The 20,530-nt window shown below is 33.4% G+C and overlaps 1 protein-coding gene across 1 annotated transcript; it reads left to right on the top strand.

Moving 5' to 3' along the window:
* The first annotated feature begins 24 nt into the window (after positions 1-24).
* Positions 25-8,644, top strand: LOC127861878 (uncharacterized). Its single transcript, XM_052400589.1, has 6 exons — positions 25-170; positions 2,096-2,276; positions 3,036-3,260; positions 3,788-3,836; positions 4,886-4,996; positions 6,837-8,644. Exons 1-6 carry the CDS (start codon positions 78-80, stop codon positions 6,919-6,921), a joined length of 744 nt encoding a protein of 247 aa, XP_052256549.1. The 5' UTR covers positions 25-77; the 3' UTR covers positions 6,922-8,644.
* Positions 8,645-20,530: the final 11,886 nt, after the last annotated feature.

The raw sequence follows: 20,530 nt of genomic DNA on the forward strand, positions 1-20,530 counted from the left end.
CGCTTTAGGATTTAATCAATTTCGACTTGGGGCAAAAACTACTTTTTTTTAGTTTCGTGTTCAGTTGTCTGTTAAATATGGGCACGGCTTCTAGCGTTCAGCCTCAGCAGGGCATGCTCGCAAATCCCAGAATGGTTTACACTGACAACCTGTCAAAGAAAACGAAAAAGGTGTGTTGATTGAAATTACACAACCCATTACATTATCATAACAAGTCATCGAGTGTACCTCATTTTGTTTTCCTGTAAAGAAAACATCGGTTTTATCAAATGACAAGGTCCGGGCAAGGTCTATCGCAGTGACATAGCCCTTTTACAGTTGTAGGCCTGGTGATTATAATTATTAGTGCAATAGTGTCCAGCTACATGCATCCAAAATGTGTTTACTTTGAGCCTGAAATGCCATCACTTTTGCTTTATGAAGGATAGTGCCAATTTTAATATGCTCGTTTGGTCATTGTCTTTTCGGGTACTACTTAAAAGTACCCTTCATACTCTTAAGTATACTTCAATCTACACCGGGTAGGCCAAATATACTCAAACGTACTCGGGAACACAAACGCTAAATTGGTCCCACTCGGCTCATTTTTTCTTATTAATAATTATGTTTACATTTATTTCAATATACTGTAAAATGGCCTGTTTATTATCAAAACTTATAATAAAAAATGCCTATTAACACAGATTATGTTCGACCGGGAGGTCATGGGTTGGAATAAAAAATGCCTATTAAGACAGGTTATGTTCTACCGGGAAGTCATGGGTTCGATCCCCACTGTGGGAGCGTTCTTTAGATCTCCCCCAAAGACACCAAGTACTGGTTCTAGGCCCAGGAAACAGACTCGAGAGCGTTTCAATTAGCCTGAGGCTTTCGATGCAATCAAGCTTAAATAAATAGGTTTAAACAAAAAAAAGAGAATTTATTTCGGTAATATTTTATGACATCAGATTTTTGTCGGGAATCAAACTCAGGTACATATTTATATGCGTGTTAGTATATTTTCCGTACCTGGGTAAGATTGTAGCATACTTAAGAGTATCCAGAGTACTTATAAGTAGTACCCAAGTCCATATCAAGCGTAAATTATGTTTGCCATCACTTTTTAATTATTTCCATTTATTAAGCATTATTGAATGGATAAAAGAATTTGACCTTCAGTCATCATTACAGCAGACTTTTTGTACTCTTCATCCAGCTGCACTAACATTCCTACTTTGCCACCATCGCAGAAGTAGAAAGTATGTCAATTTTACTTAATGATCTGACGTCATAATATCTTTTGAATGCTGGTTTAAGATTCTCCAGGCTACACATGACTGCAGGTTATGCCTTTATAGACATGTGCAACTCATCACTGCAATGTTAAATATTATTTTGATCAAATGACTTTGATGGCTAAGCCACTGTTTTTTTGTGGTGTGTTATGAGTACAAGTAATACATTTGTGCTGTACAAAATTTATTAGCTTACCTGCACATGTACCAGTAGGATGTCCTTAGTCCTTAAGTGCGTGAGAGGTTTGTTTGTTATCTGTTTCTTTTAATAGCTTATTTCCTAACATATTGACAGATTTTAACAAAACTTCACAGGAATAATCCTCTTTCAAATGTGTTCACATTTCTCAATTCCATTCCATATGTAGGTCACCAGAGATAAAAATAGATACTTAAAATGAAAAAAAATCTTCCTCTCTCAAACCACAAGGGTAAGGGCTTTAATAGTTGGTGTGTTATATCATCTTGTGGTTATCTATAATGTTTGTTTACATCATGCCCATGGGTTAAAACTGATCACATGGTTTATATAGAATTGTAAACATTTTTAAAATCTATACAACTGCACTTGTAAGGGGTATAATATTGTGAGTGCTCTACTAAATTTCATTGAAAAATGCTGCAAGGGGTCAAAATTGGCCCAGTTCTAGTGCTTTATTGAGTTAAGTTTAAATCTGATAATAAGAATTGATATACTAGTAATAGTTTTCGATTATGGCCCTAATGATACAACAACTTTTATTCATGTCATAACAATAATTAAGATCATAGTCCTTTTTACAGTTTAATGAACTATAAATGCTTTGTTCATTTGTTCATAGTCACTAAAGATAGACACACCTGTCCTGATTGACTTGAAGCACGGCTCCATACGGTACAGATATGCAAATGATGGAAAGTCTGGCAACATTTCAAAAAGTACAGAGCAGCCATTTGAGGGAAAAGAAAAGAAGAACAAGGGGCACTACTTCTACCACCCACGTTTAAATGACTTTAGTGAAAGTAATTATCCTTTTAAATTCATCACTGCTTTAAAAGCAGAAGTAAGTAGTTGCGTCTTGCAAAAATGGGTTTCAAGCCATATGCGGCAAGCAAAGCTCCTGATCAGCCTGTGAAATCTTTCATTCTGGTCAGGAGCTACACTGTCCACTATGTAGTAATGCAATGTTTCGTGGTCTCTTTAAATGGGTGGCATAGACCTGATTCATGTATGAACAGGCTGACCTGGAGCTACTCTGACCAAATATGGTATAAAACACATTTTTTCATGACGCGACTCATATCCTAATTGCAAACGATCATTTGAAAAGTAAATCAACCATAATCTTATAACATTATCATATTTTACGCAAATGGCATTGGATATTCAAGATGCAAATAGCTATTAAATCATGTTTTTAACTGAACTATTATAAGTAATAGGAATGGCAAAATTATTTAGATATTCGATTGAATTGTCAGTATTTGAATAACAGAATTGATATTCGGATATTCGTAAAAAAAAATTCAAACGTAATTGCCCTAATATTTAATGACCTGCGAGCCTCTTACTAATTCGCACCTGAAATCACTTGGGATTAACATGTTTGATGTGACGTTCTTCGTGTCAAACTGCATGATAATGCAGCCCATATCAGCGTTTACTATATCTGCGCATATAATGGATATTTAGCTAACAATTATCCAAGGATATTCACAGATTGATTTACAAATAACCTTTATGTATTCCAGTTTCATCCATTTAAGTCTCTTGTTCCACAGAAGCTGTAGTGGATAGAGAAGATCCACAGAAGTTCTTGTACGTGATGAAAGGTCCCAACAGTGCTAAACAGAAGAAGGTGTTTTATGTGTACGGACGTAGCTGGGATGCCCAAGATGGTCAGCTGGTCAAGCCTACACAGACGGTTGCCATGGAAAAGGATCCAAATTGGCCTATACGACAAAATGCTAATGATGTTTACTATAATCTTACATTCATTCCGATTGGTATGTGTTAAAGAAATATATAATATTTAATAAACTAAATTTAATAGTTGTTATATTAATCTTGCAGTTATCTGTTATCATAAAAATACAAGTAAAAAGCTGTAAATATAGTATTTATTCATTAAGATAGTTTCACTATATTTGCTATATATACTATAAAACAACTTTCATCTCTTATTGTGCAAACAATTATATTTTATCTGTGAAGGGCAATACATGAAACAGACGGAAAATTATGTTTTCTGTAATCTTTTTTTGCAATATCTTTTGAATAAGTATAAGTATATGATCTAAAACAATATGTCTATTAATTTACTTTTTTTACCAGTGTACATACATTTTTAATTTTTAAAGTGTTTGCTTAAAAAATCCTTTAAATGGGTCTGGTTATAAGCTGATAGAAAATATTTATGTGGATGAAAGAATGCTTTCTAGTAAGATATAGTGGTGATGAACCAATTTATATCAATAAAATATCTTCCAATATCTTAAAATCTATTCATCTATTGTCTATGTATTCTGATCAGTTTCAGTTAATGACCCCATCCCTGGGATACCCAACCGGTACCAAATGGAGTGAGTATTCTAATATTAAAGTCCTACTTTGGAAAATTAACCCTTGACCTGTTTAGTGGAGATTATTGTGAACAACAGCAGCAATTGTTAAAATTTTGCCACTCTACCAATGTATTGTACACTCGTACGTGTAGCTGATTTGATTTATGGAAATTTTCTCTAATCTTTAAAACTATCTCTGGACTAGCAATGAGGCATTTAAGTAAAATGTTAAATATCATTTTTATGTGATACATTTGTGGTTCAAGTGTTTATTTCTTACCAATTTACATGGGAAATCAATCACTGATGATGATGAGTGGATTCCTATTATAACCTTCAAACGTTTTTATCGATATCCAGTCACTAAATTATAATGTAGGTAATGCAACAAATTTATTAATATTGCAAATATAAATAATTTTCTTGCACTATTTTCATGATAAGCCTTTTAAGTGACATAATACAGGATAATCTTTAATGATATATTATTGAAAACACACTGATTTTCTTAAGACATAGAACAAATGTTTGGTTGTAAAACCACCAAATTAACAGCATAGTCAGGCCACGAATATTCCACTTGTCTATCATCCTTATGAGTGATTTTTGTTGGTGGATGAGCTTAATATCCTGACTGGTCGAGTTCTGTTTTAATCATATATTATAAGATTGATGAGAAAACTTAAAAACTTAAGGTACAAAGGATTAAGTTTAGTTAATTAAATATTGAACACAATCACTTTCATAAATGAAAAAAGTCATGATCAATACACATTATTTGCAAACAAAAACTACTTCGACATAGTATTAATACAAATCACCCCAGGACAAAAGGAAAATACCCTGTCATGAAAAAGGAAAGTATACATTTCTGTTTCTAACTTGGTTGTCAAATCATGTAAGTCTTAAAATAAGTTGTTGGATATGAATGTTTATCAGCTCATAAACAACTGTAAGTCATCATAAAGAATGAACATTAGACCATAACAATTTATTACAATCAAGTTAATTTACATACAGTAACAATTTTCTATATGCTGATATTTATCACAGATTTTTGTCTGCAGCTATGCTGTAAAGAACACAGACACCGTGTTTGATCTGAAGAAGAGGATTGCACATTGTATCATCAAATCTACAATCAATGTCCATGTCTGTTTTGAGTACAGGCTGATAAGGTATGCTTTTACTGTATTTTTCTTATGGTATATATATGTTTTGGAAATTCATATTAGTCAAAGTAAAGTCCCTAATTTTAGGGCATCCTGGGCAAAGCTAATGCGCGGTAGTACATCTTTAGAAAAAATGTCATGAAATAAACTTTTCACATTTTTCCAACGGGAGGATTAATATATAAGTGCTCTGATGAGGATTTGGCTTCTTCCTTAAACCACAGCAAACAAAATTTGATTTTTGTTTATTGGATTATCAAAGTGTTTATTGTGATCTGTTGTCACCGTGTTTTGTTGGTTGTGCGCCCTATGTCAATATGTTCATTTTTCCAGTATCACCAAGGCACATTTTTACTAAACATAAAATGGTTAATGTATGCTTGTATACCAAAATAATGATACAAGATTTTCTCTGAAACAAAAAGCCACAGAGGTGCATAATATGGATCAATTACCATATAATGGTCCTCTTGAAGGATTGTTCAAATCATATCCCTTGATGTCACATGGTTTACATTGACTTAATAAGCAAAATAAATAATAATTTCAAAAATGTCTTTTTTAAACCACAAGACCGAGATCTGTAATATTTGTTTAAGAACATTGAATAGTGGTACTTAACATTATTTATACAAATCATGCCCCAGGAATAGAAGCCTGAAACCCAGTAATGCTTTGGTTAAGGTAAACATGGAACATCTCTATAACTCTATATTGTATTTCTTGGCACACATATTTATTGTAATTGTGTGAGTTAGCTGACTAAGCCTCATAACTCTGACCTTTAATTTAGCAGAATTATGCCCCCTTTTTAAAACTTAGGAATGTGTTTATGGTAAACATGCAACATCTCCATATCACAGTTTCTACCACACATATTCAGTAGAAACTTCTCTCATGTATTTAGGTTCATTGTATGAGATTGCTGCCCAAGTTCCATGACTTTGACCTACAATTTAGCAAAATTATGCCCCATTTTTGTTCTTAATTTAGGTTGATGTTGAAGAGTACTACACGTATTCCATAAAGATTATATATGTGTAATGGGTCTTTATGAACTTTGCTGACCAAAGGCTATAACTATGACAAGCTTTTTATGACAATTCTGTCTCCATTTGTATTTATAAAAATCCATTTAAGGTTTGCGTGCAATTTGAAATTCAGGTTGTAGTTTTATTGCAAATAGTACATATCTCTGTAACTACTCCTATTCATTTGACTTTGATGCCTTGATTGTTTAATCATGTTAATCAATTGGTCTAGTATATTTTAAAATGGTGATATTCTTATGAAAGTCATGGACATAATTCATGTTTGATTAATTTTTGTATACCTTTTCAGTTAATTGATTGTCCCTGTAATTGTGTTATGTTATTTTTTTGTAAGTGGAGCAGAGCAGACATTATCGGATTATCCAAAATGCGAATGAGTTCATTTAAAACGTTTCCACACAAAAAAAGACAAAGTGTTTGAAAGTGCAAACTTTTGTGGCTATGTATCACTCAGGCTAAGGACTGTAAAACCAAATAGGCATATTGCCCTATGTGCTTGAGAGCTTTCTCTGACAGGGAAATATTGCCCTGTGTGCTTGAGAGCTTTCTCTGACAGGGAAATATTGCCCTGTGTGCTTGAGAGCTTTCTCTGACAGGGAAATATTGCCCTGTGTGCTTGAGAGCTTTCTCTGACAGGGAAATATTGCCCTGTGTGCTTGAGAGCCTTTTCTGACAGGGAAATATTGCCACCATAATATATTTGCAGACCATGATAAGCAGCAAATAGTGGTTTGCAAAAACTAACAGCTAAAACTATTCAAGATTTTCAAATCTTTGCCGGCTGTATATTGCAGTGACCACCAGGTGATATCAGAGCTACTGCTGAGTGAAGAAACACAAGAGGCCCTCGGTGTGCATCTGACCATCATGGAGCGCTAATCTTGTGAATCCAGTCGAAACATGGCGCAGTCATCTGGCTGACTTTCCTGCTGATTATGCAATATCCACATGCGAGGATCTTAATTTATAACCATTCGTTCCATGAACCTTTTGCTTTCTTTTCTTTTCTCATAATTTAATAATTTTATTTATTGTTAACAGTAAAGTGAATCAATTTTTGTGTTTACCCTTTTGTTAACAAAATAAATGAACTTCAATAAGCACAATTGTTGAGAAACAGTGTTGACCAAACCATTCTCAAAAAAAGTACAAAAGGAAGAATATTCTTGATAAAAAAAATTGCAAAACTTCATTTTTTATTCTTACCTAGCATTCACAAAATAAAACTTCAACCAAGCTTTATTTAAAGATATTTGTTCATCTGAAAAGCAAAAATGAAATGCAGAATTATGGAAAATTGGCATTTTTTACAATTGAGCATACCAGTACATGTATTCCTTATTTTTAAAATGTTGATGATAATTTGTTCTGCCTTTTACCGGTAGTTTAAAAAATATTATCAAAGGTGATATATTTTTGATAGATTTATAAATACCGGCCTGAGGGCACACAAAGGCTGATAGTGATTGCCATTACTTATCTGTGATATTTATGTTCTTCTGTACACATGTATCAGTTCTTATTTGTAACTAAAATTGCTTTAAAGGCAGTTTCAGATTAATTCAATTTGATTTGAATTATTTTCCCCTTCAGTGCTTGGCAGGTATGTGTATTAGTGTTAATACACATACCTGATGCTTGGTGGTTGATTATGTTACTGATAAAAACATTATTAAATCCATATTGTAAAGAATACATACAAAGCTGAGAGTTGGATGACTTTGTTGGTCTGGTGTTGTATACTACACCGTCTACACGGGCCTATATACTAGTATTTAATCCTCAAGACCTCTCCCATAAGCACTGGTGTTGCCTCTGATTCTGTCCTCATTCTTTACTTTTGCTGTTAGTAGTGTTTTTCTGCTTAAAACATATTTTTTACAATATATTGATATGTTTTCGTGTTCCTAAAGCTGCATTTATTCTTTTACTATAATTATGTAAATTTTAGTTAGTGTGTGCATGCTACACTGTGGTCTTTTGATTCATCCATATTGTATATATATGCGTAGTTTGGTTTAGGTAATGTTGACATGTTTAGTTGAGTGAGAGCTCACCCCTGACACCAATCTTACGATCCCTTGATTTCTGTCCGTAGATGGTTTCATAAATTGAACCTAATTGTCTGATGTAGTTCAGGGACCTAAACATGTGTTTGTATAGGTCCCTGTGTAGTTCAACCAGTTTCCTCGATGCGTTTAAATGAATATAAACGTGTCCCAAAAGTAACAATTGAATTGCATGCACTTGCTTCAGGACACTTTTTTAAGAGAATTTCTGTAATGAAACCAGAGTGGAAGATTATGAATAACCTTCATTACATTATTTTTATGTTTTTACGCATACATTTTTTTGGTGTTGGGACCGAATAGACATTTACTCTTTATATACATACAATTGTAGTTTTACACATTTTATGTGTGCATTTATAATATTTTCTATTGGTTTTATCGCCATGCTTCTTTGTTTGGAATTTCTTTAAATTAACCTGTATAAAATATGCATTTGGATGGTATGAGAGCTGGTCTCTTAAAGCATTTTAATGTGTACGTTGTTACTAATAAATAATAGTTATGTTACTAATAAATAATGGTTAAGCCTTCATTTTTGACTCTATGTTGTCCATATTTAACTACCGGTTAAGCTGTTTAGTGTCACGTCGACTGAACTTTCTTATTAATGAGCGTATTTTTCTTGCCTCAGAGTGTTTTAAGTACTATGTGACCAGAATTGTAATAAAAAATTCGTGGATAATATTGAAAAAAGTGATCGTATAAAAATACACGCAAAATTGTGTAATAAACATTGCGCAAACATTGTTTACTGTGTCTTTTGGAGTGTAGTTTGTTAAGAAATTTTTGAGTGACCGGTAAAAAGGTGGGGCTTGATTCGGGTTTTCCTGTGTGCCAGAACAACACAACACCCGCAGATAAATACTGCACGTTATTTTAATGTTTGAAATGGAGCAACTTTTTAACATAGGCTCATTTTTAAACACCGATTTTCCAATGACCTGCGTACTAAGCAGTCTGCAGTTTGGCAGTGCTGATTTCTGCCCTATTCACATTTACGTCTCGTACCGGCTTGGCGTTTCGGGTTCCCCGTGTGGAAACACAAAGGTTTAAAGACCGACCGACCATCCGACCGACCTTTATACAGATGCAAACAATATACGCTCTTTAGCAGAGGGGCTTAATTAGAAATTTAATTTATTTCATAACCACTCGATATGCATAGTTTATTTTCAGTTTGACTTTCCAATATCAATAACATCCGCTGACGCAATAGGTAAAGCCTACGTGAGATGAAAAAGTTTTAAAAAATAAATCATATTTTACAATAGGCAAGCCTCGTCTTTCCCTAAGCCTCGTCTGATTTGACATGATATCAAATGTCACCAACCATATATTCTTTATAAAGTCTTCTTCCTAAAAGTAGTTGATATTAATAAACGTTTCTCGCATTGTATATACCCTGGGTCACGCGATTTGTGTATCGTGATGAAGTAATGGCTGTTCAAAGCGATGCACCCTGTTTTCGGGTGATTTCGAGTTGCATACCTTGTAATATACTTTATAGTGATTTTTTTTCCAGAAAAGTTAATTTTTCGTTATAATATTATTATTTATCATTCAAAATTATGTTTTCACCAATTAATATCATAGCCACACACTAACCACCTGTGAACAAATGTTAAGAGCAAGTTTTGCAAGTCAGTCTGCTCTTAACTACGCTAAAACCGATAACCACCGCATCTGCCTGTTTATACTTCACCACTGGTACACTGCAGACAGTGAATGTGTGTATGTAATCGATAGTGTTTAACAGCTTGTGCGACGACATTGGCCAGTTTGTCATTGAAATATGTACATATTTGCTGCGTTCAGAGAAAACGGGGCTTAATGCATGTCAAATATGTGGTATCCTGTGCACACTTATTAGCCTGTGCAGTGCGCACAAGCTAATCAAAGACGACACTTTCTGGTTTAGTTTTTTTTCATTAAAGAGAGTCTCTGTTACTGGGATAAAAATTAATGCATATGCATTAAGCCCTGTTTTCCCAAAATGAAGCTTAAGTTATATTTTCTATAAATGATTTGAAAAAAAGATAAAAGTGAGTATTACTTCAAAGTAACCTCGCTGACAAGGCAAATAAACACAATCACTTTTAAATCAAATAAACAACCAATGAGTTCTTAATTTTTGCCTTGTGGCATTTTAAGTAAACATCTAAAAGGGGCATTTAACAGTTTGTCATTAAATGCTTAATATTGATAAATGTAAACATTGGATCTTAAAAGCTCCATAAAATTAAAGAAACAATAATAAGTTACCCTCAAATGGGCTCGAATCACTGACCCCTGGAATAATAATAATAATAATAATAATAAAAGCTTTATTTATAGAAGGTTACACATAAAGACAATGACACATTATACATATTATGCAAATGAATCAATACTTTTTTACAATGTGGCCTTCTTAAAATATCATACACAAATAGGTCTATAATAAGTATAACGTTCAAACAATATTTTCTTACACCCAAACATAACACACATAGATAGACACACATGAAATATTATTGATAATAATAATAATAATAAAAAAAGCTTTATTCACAGAAGATTACACATAAAGACAAAGACGCATTATACATATTATGCAGATGAATCAATGCTTTTGACAATGTGGCCTTCTTACACTAACATACACAAATAGGTCTATAACAAGTAAAACATTTAAACAATATTTTCTTACACCAATACATCACACACATTTTGCCTTTTAGACAGACACACATGAAATATCATTGATTAGAAAAAAGACAACAACAACATATGACATATTATTTATTAGAAAATAAATGTGCTTTATATTGCCTTTTAAAAGCAGAGATAGAGCATGCCATTCTTATTCCAATCGGTATACTGTTCCAAATATCCATGCTATGGTATGAAAAAGCTCGTTTCTTATAACCTGTATTTGCTTTGGTATTAACAATATCGCTATGGGTGGCAGATCTTAAGTTATATTTTTGATTTTGAGAAAAAGTTATAATATTATTTAAATAAAAGTTTATCGTTTAGACCACTCGGTCATCCGTGCTCATACAATTATCGATGTATTTTATACTTTATTTAAGCAATCCTCGTAGTATAAAAAAAAATAACGACAACAACAGAACTCTCCAAATTATTAAATCGCTTAATTTTGTCGATTTACCAAAACGTGAAAAGGTCCCTTTAATGTCTTCAGACTTGCAAATTGAATGAGTTTAATACACTGTCAGATCCTACATCATGAATAACTATCAGGTTTAATGGTTGCCTGTTAGCCTGTGGCCAGTAGATTTACGCCCAGGAAACTCAATTTCAAAAGTTGGTTACAGTTGGGCTAAAAACCAGCGCAACTAGCTTTTTCAAAGCTTGAACCAACTCAATCCAATTAAACAGACAGACAGACAATTTTATTGGCGAATACAATCAGTACATAGCCATTTAGAATAATACATATTTCAATTAAATAGCATGTCAAGAAAATGTTATTGATAGAAATGAGTTTACATACGGAGAATGTTCTTAACATATTCGATGTGAACTTAATATTTGGAATCTAACTTTTACTGAATTAAACATAGAATACGAATTGGCGACTGTGGATCAATTAGGCCTAGGAAATGATTCAATTCCGTCTCACCACAAGACATGATGCATGAACAGTCTGTCAAGTCGGCAAAATTGTTGCTCAATAATTTTAAAAAAATAAAATAAAGTATTAGATACACATAACACAATATGAACATGATTCAAGGCTTGTTATTCTTTGGCAAGGCAACCAAAATTTTAAAGATGGTTGCCAGTGCAGCAACCAATTGCGGAAAAAAAGAGACATATTGTTGTTTTTTTTGTCTTAGTTATCTCTACAGTGTTTTTTTTCACTTATAGGCGAATGGTGGCGGGGCCCGTCCAAAGGGGAAAAAATGCGTCGTTTTTAGGAAAAGGGGAAAATTAAAAATTCACTTGTTTATATGTAATGATATTTATTATATTAATACACATGTTTGTATGAATATAATATTCACAGCTGAATGTCTTTGTCCTTTTTCTTAAAATAAAAAAATATATATCAATGATTTTTTCAACATTTAAGTTTCAGACAGTTCAGCCTTCATGCACTGTCTCAGTTTTCTTAGCCATTTTGAGTCTAATTGGGATCTTTCAAATTGATAAAATGGCAAATTTGAGCATTTTTTATCAATAAAATGGACCAAATTGGAATGATTTTATCAACAAATATTGACACAATATAGATACATCAGGCCCTTTCTTTGCCATTTTTGGGAGAAAAATGCAATTAATGTGAAAAGTCCACTGATTTGGGAAAAACTATTTAATACAACTCTTTATAATTATTCAGAATAATATCAATTATAGCTATATACTTTTTTAGTTGTTTATGAAATAAATTTGAGATATATGTTTATCATGATTATGAGAGACAGTTCTTTGTACAATTTATATTTTTTTTTTAACTTCTGTAGGGGATTTTTTCACAAAATTGGGGAAAAATATATACTCTTTTTTAGGGGAATGGGGCCGAAAATCGGCCCCGAAATTGCCATAAAAAACACTGCTCTATAATATAGATATGAATATGAGGATAGACAGTGTACCCACATCTCGACCTGTGCTGTAAGACACACTCTTTATAAATTTGAATGAGTTGTGTTCATCTCAAACTTGAGATACAAAAAGCTATAACATAATTTTGAAAACTGAGTTGCGTCTAAGATTATGCTATAGCGAACAACTTCAGTGCCTTCAGCGCTTTGATTTTATCAAATCTATCATGTTTATTTTCTTAAAAACTGTTCAGTCTATTTGTGTTAAATGTTTATCATTACTGTTTGTATTTGTGCTTGTCTGCAGCAAATTATGTCAGAGACAAAATTTGTATTTGTTTTATTTTTCCATAGATGTATGCTCATTCAATTCATTTTCCCCTCTTTGTATACATGTATACTCAAACAAATACTTCTACTTATAGTTTAATAGTGTATTAAGTTTTAATATAACATCATTCTCAGTTAATGAGATACTAGTATATTGCATGCAACTTTGTAAACATACATCTCTAAGGAAAAAAGGCATAATATAATAAAATTGCATGTCCGATTTATTGAACTTGGTCTGTGATGAACTAATTGCTGCTGTATATAGGTAAAACATTTCTAGCAACATTTTTGACATACCATGTCAAACGGTAACGGCAAAATTGGAAAGTTGGAAAACGGGGATATTTGAGTCATAAATGCAGTTCAGAGTTATACAAATTGATTAGTGATCTAAGATATAGATGATAAATACATGCCTCAATGCAAAAGCATAAATGGTTAATGAAAAACCTTTTTTCACGAAACTTCTTAACCCAAAATGTTAAGTATAAAATTGCACACTTTTCTAAAATGGCATTTTGAGTTATAGAACTAAGTAAATATCTTACGATATTAATACCGAATAAGTGCATGAACATTCCAAACGGCATGTAGTATAGATTTTTTTAGGAAAACAGTATTTTTGTCTATGTTTATCTTGTATTAATTACAACATCGCTTTGTGACATATGAAGCTCAGACTGAGATCTATGCGAACTGGGTTTTATAACAACAATATTTCCACTCCAAAGAAATGCTTCACTTTCAATTTAGATTTTGTAGATGATATTTGCATAATTTGTGGAATATCGATGTTAATTCACGAGTGATACTCATAGAAAATATATTACATGGAAATCATAGTGGTAGCATGTTGTATTATATTTAAGTTTTCTATCTTTGAATCCAGAAGATGAAAACACAACTGAAATAAGTAATTTTTGCATGTTAGTGTGTCTGATAATTTATCAAAGTCACTACAAATACCGTATGTACTAGAGATTGCTCATTGTCTTTGTTTCACATGAACAACTGTCTGTAAGGTGACGCTTAAAATGTACATAGGATCATCCGTTATTTCAAGTTTCTGATAAAATAACGTTTTCGCATCGCTGATAAAATTACTATAACAGGAGATTATTGTTAAACGTATACCCCAACTTGTTGCTTACTGTCCAATATTTGAAATTGTTTGGAGAATTTTAAATACTTCATGACCCAGTAGCAATTGCCTTTTACACGGTCAAATAATTAGTCGTTTTCCTTTTGCCCCAAGCAACAAGTAAACCTGTTGCTTTGATTATCTGTTGAAGCGTTATCTAAACGTGCGTAAACAAAATGTGTCTAAGTACGAACTATTTGACCCACAACCGATCGACAGAAAGGTGAAAATCATTATATCAGCGCTACTTTGATGCTTGGTTGGGGGCATACTTACGCAGTGATTTGGTCTCAAGCATCGAGTAATTAATCCTTTTTTGCATATTGCTTGTGATAAAAACAAGTTTCCCTATCAACATTATGCTTTGGTGAGTCACGTGTTCTCTGAGAGGTGTTGGACTTTATTTATGGACCAGGGGGCCGTTTCATAAACGATCGTACGACAATGTTAACTTACGAGAGAATTTTGTAATTTTAATAAGTAGACGAATTAGCTCGCTATGCTCGTCAAATATATACGGCGCTAGAGATGCCAATGTAAGTAATTAAGTACTGAAAATGTATAAACATATGATATGGACTTTAGCAATAATGCATCTTCGAAAATGTATCGTATCGTAAATGTGTATTAAGATGTTTATTGAAACGGTCCCCAGATCTTTGGAACGGCCTATGCGAAGCAAGTCACGTTTCTATAGTTAAAAAGTTATAAAAGTAAAATTCTAAACACATATATTCGATGTTAAATGGTCAAATTGTTCCTTTTGCTTTTTCGGCGTAAGCTGCATAAGCCAGCTTTTCACCCTGACTTGACCTTTGTAAGTGTCCAATAAAATTCAAATAAAATTTCCCGCGGCTAGGTACGAATGAATACACTTCATTTATTCCATTGGCTGATTTGAGTATACCACCAGAACATTGGAAACATATCCGCGTCTTTGTAACACTGTTTTACTGTATGAAACAATTTTATCTCTAATGAAAAGGCTTAATAGATAGAACAGTTTTACACTCAATTCTCGACATCAATACAGTTTGTGCGTACACCTTTTATTTTCAGAGTATTACCAGCGCAAAAGCGTTTATACTTAAAAGGCTATGTTCTCATATTTAGTACTTACTTCCATATTCCTGTCAACATGTTAACATGTAAAAGTATAAAGAGCAGTGGAAGCGAGGCCTCACTTTAAAGAATTGCATTTCAACCCGCGAGGTTTCGGGTCAAGTCGCGGACATTCAGAGTTTATATACAGGTCATCACCGGAGTTCGCGGTCAGTAAAATAATCGTTATATAATAAAGACGCTATCCGTGAACTAGGTGACCTGGAATTTTCTTTAGACCAGAAATATGTTAAAAGAAGATATTCAGCAATATAATTATGGTATGTCAATAATAGATTCTTAATGTGTTTTCAACAATACAATGATAAATATTATTTTTAATAAATTTAACAATAATTATTCCACCATATTGCCTAATGTACTAAAGTGATATTATGAGCATGTAACAGTTTATAGGTGTCTATCGCAACCGTTGATTATTTTTGATGTTTCTACTTCATATACACTTATAGTAATTAATGCAGCATCAACATACTAAAACAATATACCAGAAAGAGAAAAATAATGCATTTGAATATTAACCGTACTTTCGTTTGACAACTGATCATGCGTTTACGAGTTGAACCTAAATTTAGTTTTAGTGCAGATTTGTTCATACGACACAAAGACACAATATTGTTTTACGGATCATTTCGGCTCACAGGACTGGGTGGGTCACGTAAGAATATCGAATATAAAATATATTTTTATAAACAACTGGTAGCAAGGTGAGTTGCAGATAATTGATCAGTAACCACATTTTAACTAACTATTTTGACCTGTTAATTCTTTTCAGCTCAATTCAACAGTGCAAAATGCCCATAATATTACTTTAAGCATGAGCACGATGATTCTCGATACTGTTAATAATCGAATCAAATAGCAATGCCCACTAAAACAGGTTTGTTCTCGTGTGGCCGGTTGACTCATATGTTTAAATTTCACTTCCATTCTTCTTTTGGTTTTCTGTTTTGTATCTATAGGTTTATGACCAGCAATATGTTATAATGTAAAATAAGCCGCGAAAACTCCCCGTAACATCCCGTACTGCGTGTGATGCAGCTAAGAACTGCACAGAAAAAGACATTTGCTATCCTTGATCTCATTCATTAAACTATTTACGCCGTATATCTTTTTTAAAGATATTTCTTGTTAATGGAGACTCCTAATTGGAAATGGGCAGCAACAACCTTTGTGTCGGTAGTATTAAACAACCGGTTTTACAGCTTAAACATAATGCCGGGTCATGTGGGGTTTAATGTAATTAGTTTTATTTAAAAGAAACTTGAAGTATTGTGAAATGGGTCATGTCAACCATTGAACCTTTTCTAAATCAACATTTAGAGAATGTTAGATCGCACGGATGATGGCGCACAACAATGGACCGCAACACGATCAAGATTGGTCGCAATCACTCGACCCAACGACTTTGAGGTGGACAGACCGAACTTCACGGACATGAAAATGAAGTGGTTCACATCAGTGATTGTGATTCTTAGTCTTTATGCTGGTATGTATGTTAATACATATAGAATAAATGTTTACTTTGTGAGGAAGTTATATTTTAATTATATTTCGTTTTGATATAATATTTTAGATATTTTAAATTCACTTAATTAGCAATGTTTATTCCTCCTTATCAGACGCGTGTCTGAAGCGCAAAAGTCATACAAATGCAACATTTGTAATTTTAACAGTTGCAAAATACTGTAAAACTTGTGTAAGATGTTTCTGAATAAAATAAAACAATTCTTGATAAACTTCTTCGAGTTGCGTATAGCAAGGTATTGATTACATATTTCACGCAAATTAAGAGTTATGCGGGGAAAATTGGAAAAAATACAGCACTAGAACTTCAGCAAAAGCAATGTGTTGAATGATTCAATACGCACATTAAAGTATTCTGGTCATCTTTTCAACTCTTAAAGGTTTAGCGTGAGGATTTTTTTTATTATCTTATATCATTAACCATATCACATGTAAGATTGAATTATTAATGTTTAGTGATAAAATATTTAAAATAATCGGAGACATTATTCCTGACTTCGTTTCTCACTTGCCGGACAGGGGTTTTGTTGAAAATTTGAATTTCAATTCGAATGTCTTGTAACATGTATAATTATTAATACTGCCGTTAATGCTCTACATCCTAATTTAAACAACGACTCAATTGGAAAAATATTTCTTTATGCTTTACCTCTTTAATGCATACGACTTTGGCCTTTGAAAACGTATTGAGCCAAGGTGACTATCAGACAATGCATCCAGGGGTGTCGGAAGCGAATTGTTATTGGGGCGGCGGAGGGGTGGGTATGGGAAGGGTATCCCCCTCCCGCTGGTGGGGGGTTTCAACTTTAGCATCAAATGGCGCATTTTGGTGCGTTTTTATGTCTGATACCTGACCTTGTACACGTCTATTGCAAGCATATTCTGAATGACAAAAGTTGTAACAGACAGACAGACGATGTTGAAGTGATCTCTATATGTCGCAGTTTGTACTTGCAGCAGGCGTCACAACAAAAGGGATCATGTGGGTTGAAAGAACGTTCTTCGTGATTTTTTTCCCAATATTCCGTTTTGGAAATTTGAAATTCTTTGGTTGGTTTGGAGTAGATATATTGAAATGACACAAAAAAGTTGTAAAAAACATTTAATAGTTTTTTTTAGAATTATCGATTTACTTTGAGTTATTACAATTAATTCAGGTTATCTTGAGGTATCTTTAATTTTGTGATAATTAAGGACTATTGGATATCGGCACATTAATTATCGGTATGATCCAAGCCTTTGCTTCTTTTTATTAATAGAAAGGAAAGTATGACATGAAACAAAAGATTCACAGGTTTAATTACTCAAGAATTAAGGGATTATTGTTAAAAAAGAGACAAATCAATTAACAACATATTGACACGTACAATACCGCGGGCGGTTGATGACACTCAACAATACACGTGTCATAACCACGAAAGAGCGATTACTTTGCTTCGTGGAAAAGATATTTTTAAATACGGGTATTGAAATTAAAAAAAAATGAGAAATTTAATTTTTGCCGAAAATATTTGGGCGGCGGCTGCCGCCCCAGCTCCGACGCCTCTGGACTATCGAATGTACTGATGAAACCCTGAAGGCATTGAAGCTGTTCAACTTAGTATAGACGTAATTTTTAAATACAAAGTACCGCAATAACTTAAAGTTTTCGGACGCTTAAACATTTAATTAAATAGTTTCAATCCGAAAATAAAAACACACAAATATTCCCCAGGTTATTGTCCTAAAATGTATTTACCCCCTTAAAATATACATATCGCATCGACGTTTGAATATCCCTCTGCATTACTGTCAATGTCAAGATAATTGCGTGTTATAGTAAACACCAGGTCGTGAAGTATTAAATACTTAATAATGTGATGGAAATTAGTGTTAAACCAATTATTTTTTAATTAACGATTCATTCAGCTTTGACCACCAAGAACAATGATTAGAATTAAATCTTTTTTTTTATGTAACTCAGAACAATAATTGGAATTTGTTCCCGGGGTTATACAAACGAAAACTGTGGTCAGCTTTAAGACTGCGGGTGAAACATTATCCAAGGTATTTGTGTGTATTTCGTACGAGGTCTTTCCGCGCCTGAGGCTGCATCAATTACCTGTAGTATGTCTGACACGCATATCTTTGTAGGTCCCATCAAAACAAATTTGACGCTCCACTGATTTTGCTTGCGGTCATCTGCCGGTTATCTAACCGTCATCCGATTGTAAAAACATGTATGCCCTGTGTCAACGGTTCAGCGCAAACAGAAATATTTTTGTATAAAATGCAAATGTCCAAAACTTCAGCGTCAATTATATAAAAGAAAAATAGCTGTCCGTAAAAATATGCTTACAAATTATATATATTTTGGATAAAAAAGATGGTGTCCGAAAACTTGGACTGTTGAAACCATATTGTATTTTCAGAATTTTAAATATCCGATTTCGAGCTTCTCCGAGTGGAACATCGCGTTTTCAATGCCAAATTTCCATTTCAGTTACGTTAACATTTCGGAATAAATTAAGAATAAAACACCTATTGTTAGTATGGTTCAGAACACTCTTCCTTTTTACAGTTTCGACAGTTTTACATATTAAGAGGTACATGTATATTTCAACGTATCTGTCTGCGTATTAATATTGTTAACTTTTGGACCGTGCCTTTTTGTTATTGTAAACACAGTGTCTAAGCCTATACCGCTTTGTTAAGATTAATTTATTGTTTCTGCTTGGATCACATTGGCTAAAACACATGACGACCCTAGTAATTTTAGGCTCAATTACTGCACCTACACATTACGTTTGAAATCCACGGCCAATATTGAAAGCTAAAATGGCGTTGATATATTGTTTTGAAACCCTATTACCACGCATCAATATAAACATGATACGGGTACACAATGTTTGAAATTAAATAAAAGAAAGTGTGTTTGCTTATGCGGTAATATCGTGATTTTTTTCCTGAAAAGTGAATACATTTACACATTTTTTGCTTGCGCCAGTGCTCGTAAAAAAGTTCTCCCTTTACAGAGAAACATATAACTCCGAAAGCAAATTCAAATCCTATAAATCTTTCCTCTCAGCTGACCCATTCATACTTCCTATGCGTTTTTGGGTCGATCACAGCTGATACCAGTATACGGGTATATATAATACAATGGCAGGGGAGGGGGTTCCCATTAGGAAGAATCAAACATTACCTTTATTTCAATATAGTATTTTATTCAATGCTTTGATGTTTTTGTTAACCTATTCGTTGAGAAGTTGAATGAGTGACAAAGTGTTTGATTGACTCCAAATAGGTTATGCTGCGGCCATAAAATGCTACGTATGTGATAGCAATACGAACAGCAAGTGTGGTGACACGTTTCAAGCCGGTGGCTTTCAGCCACAAGACAATTGTACGACCTGTGTAAAGAATAAAGGGACGATGAATGGCATACAATGTAAGTACATGTATAAAACAAATACATTCATAGAGTGATTAACCCTTTTATACCTAGTGGACTCTCTCATCCTTCTAAATTGGATCAATTTATTTCCAAAATTAGGGATGTCTAGTATATTTATTTCTAAATTTAGAATATTTCTTACAGAAATTCCTTTAAGCAAAAAGCGCAGACCCTGATGAGACGCCGCATGATGCGGCGTCTCATCTGCGTCTACGCTGTTTGCCAAGGCCTTTTTTTCTAGACGATAGGCATACTTGGGTTAATTAATTCTTATTCATCGTGTTTAGGAGGCAGTCTACAGTTT

Source organism: Dreissena polymorpha, chromosome 16 (assembly GCF_020536995.1).
Source record: "Dreissena polymorpha isolate Duluth1 chromosome 16, UMN_Dpol_1.0, whole genome shotgun sequence".
NCBI classification, from domain to species: domain Eukaryota; kingdom Metazoa; phylum Mollusca; class Bivalvia; order Myida; family Dreissenidae; genus Dreissena; species Dreissena polymorpha.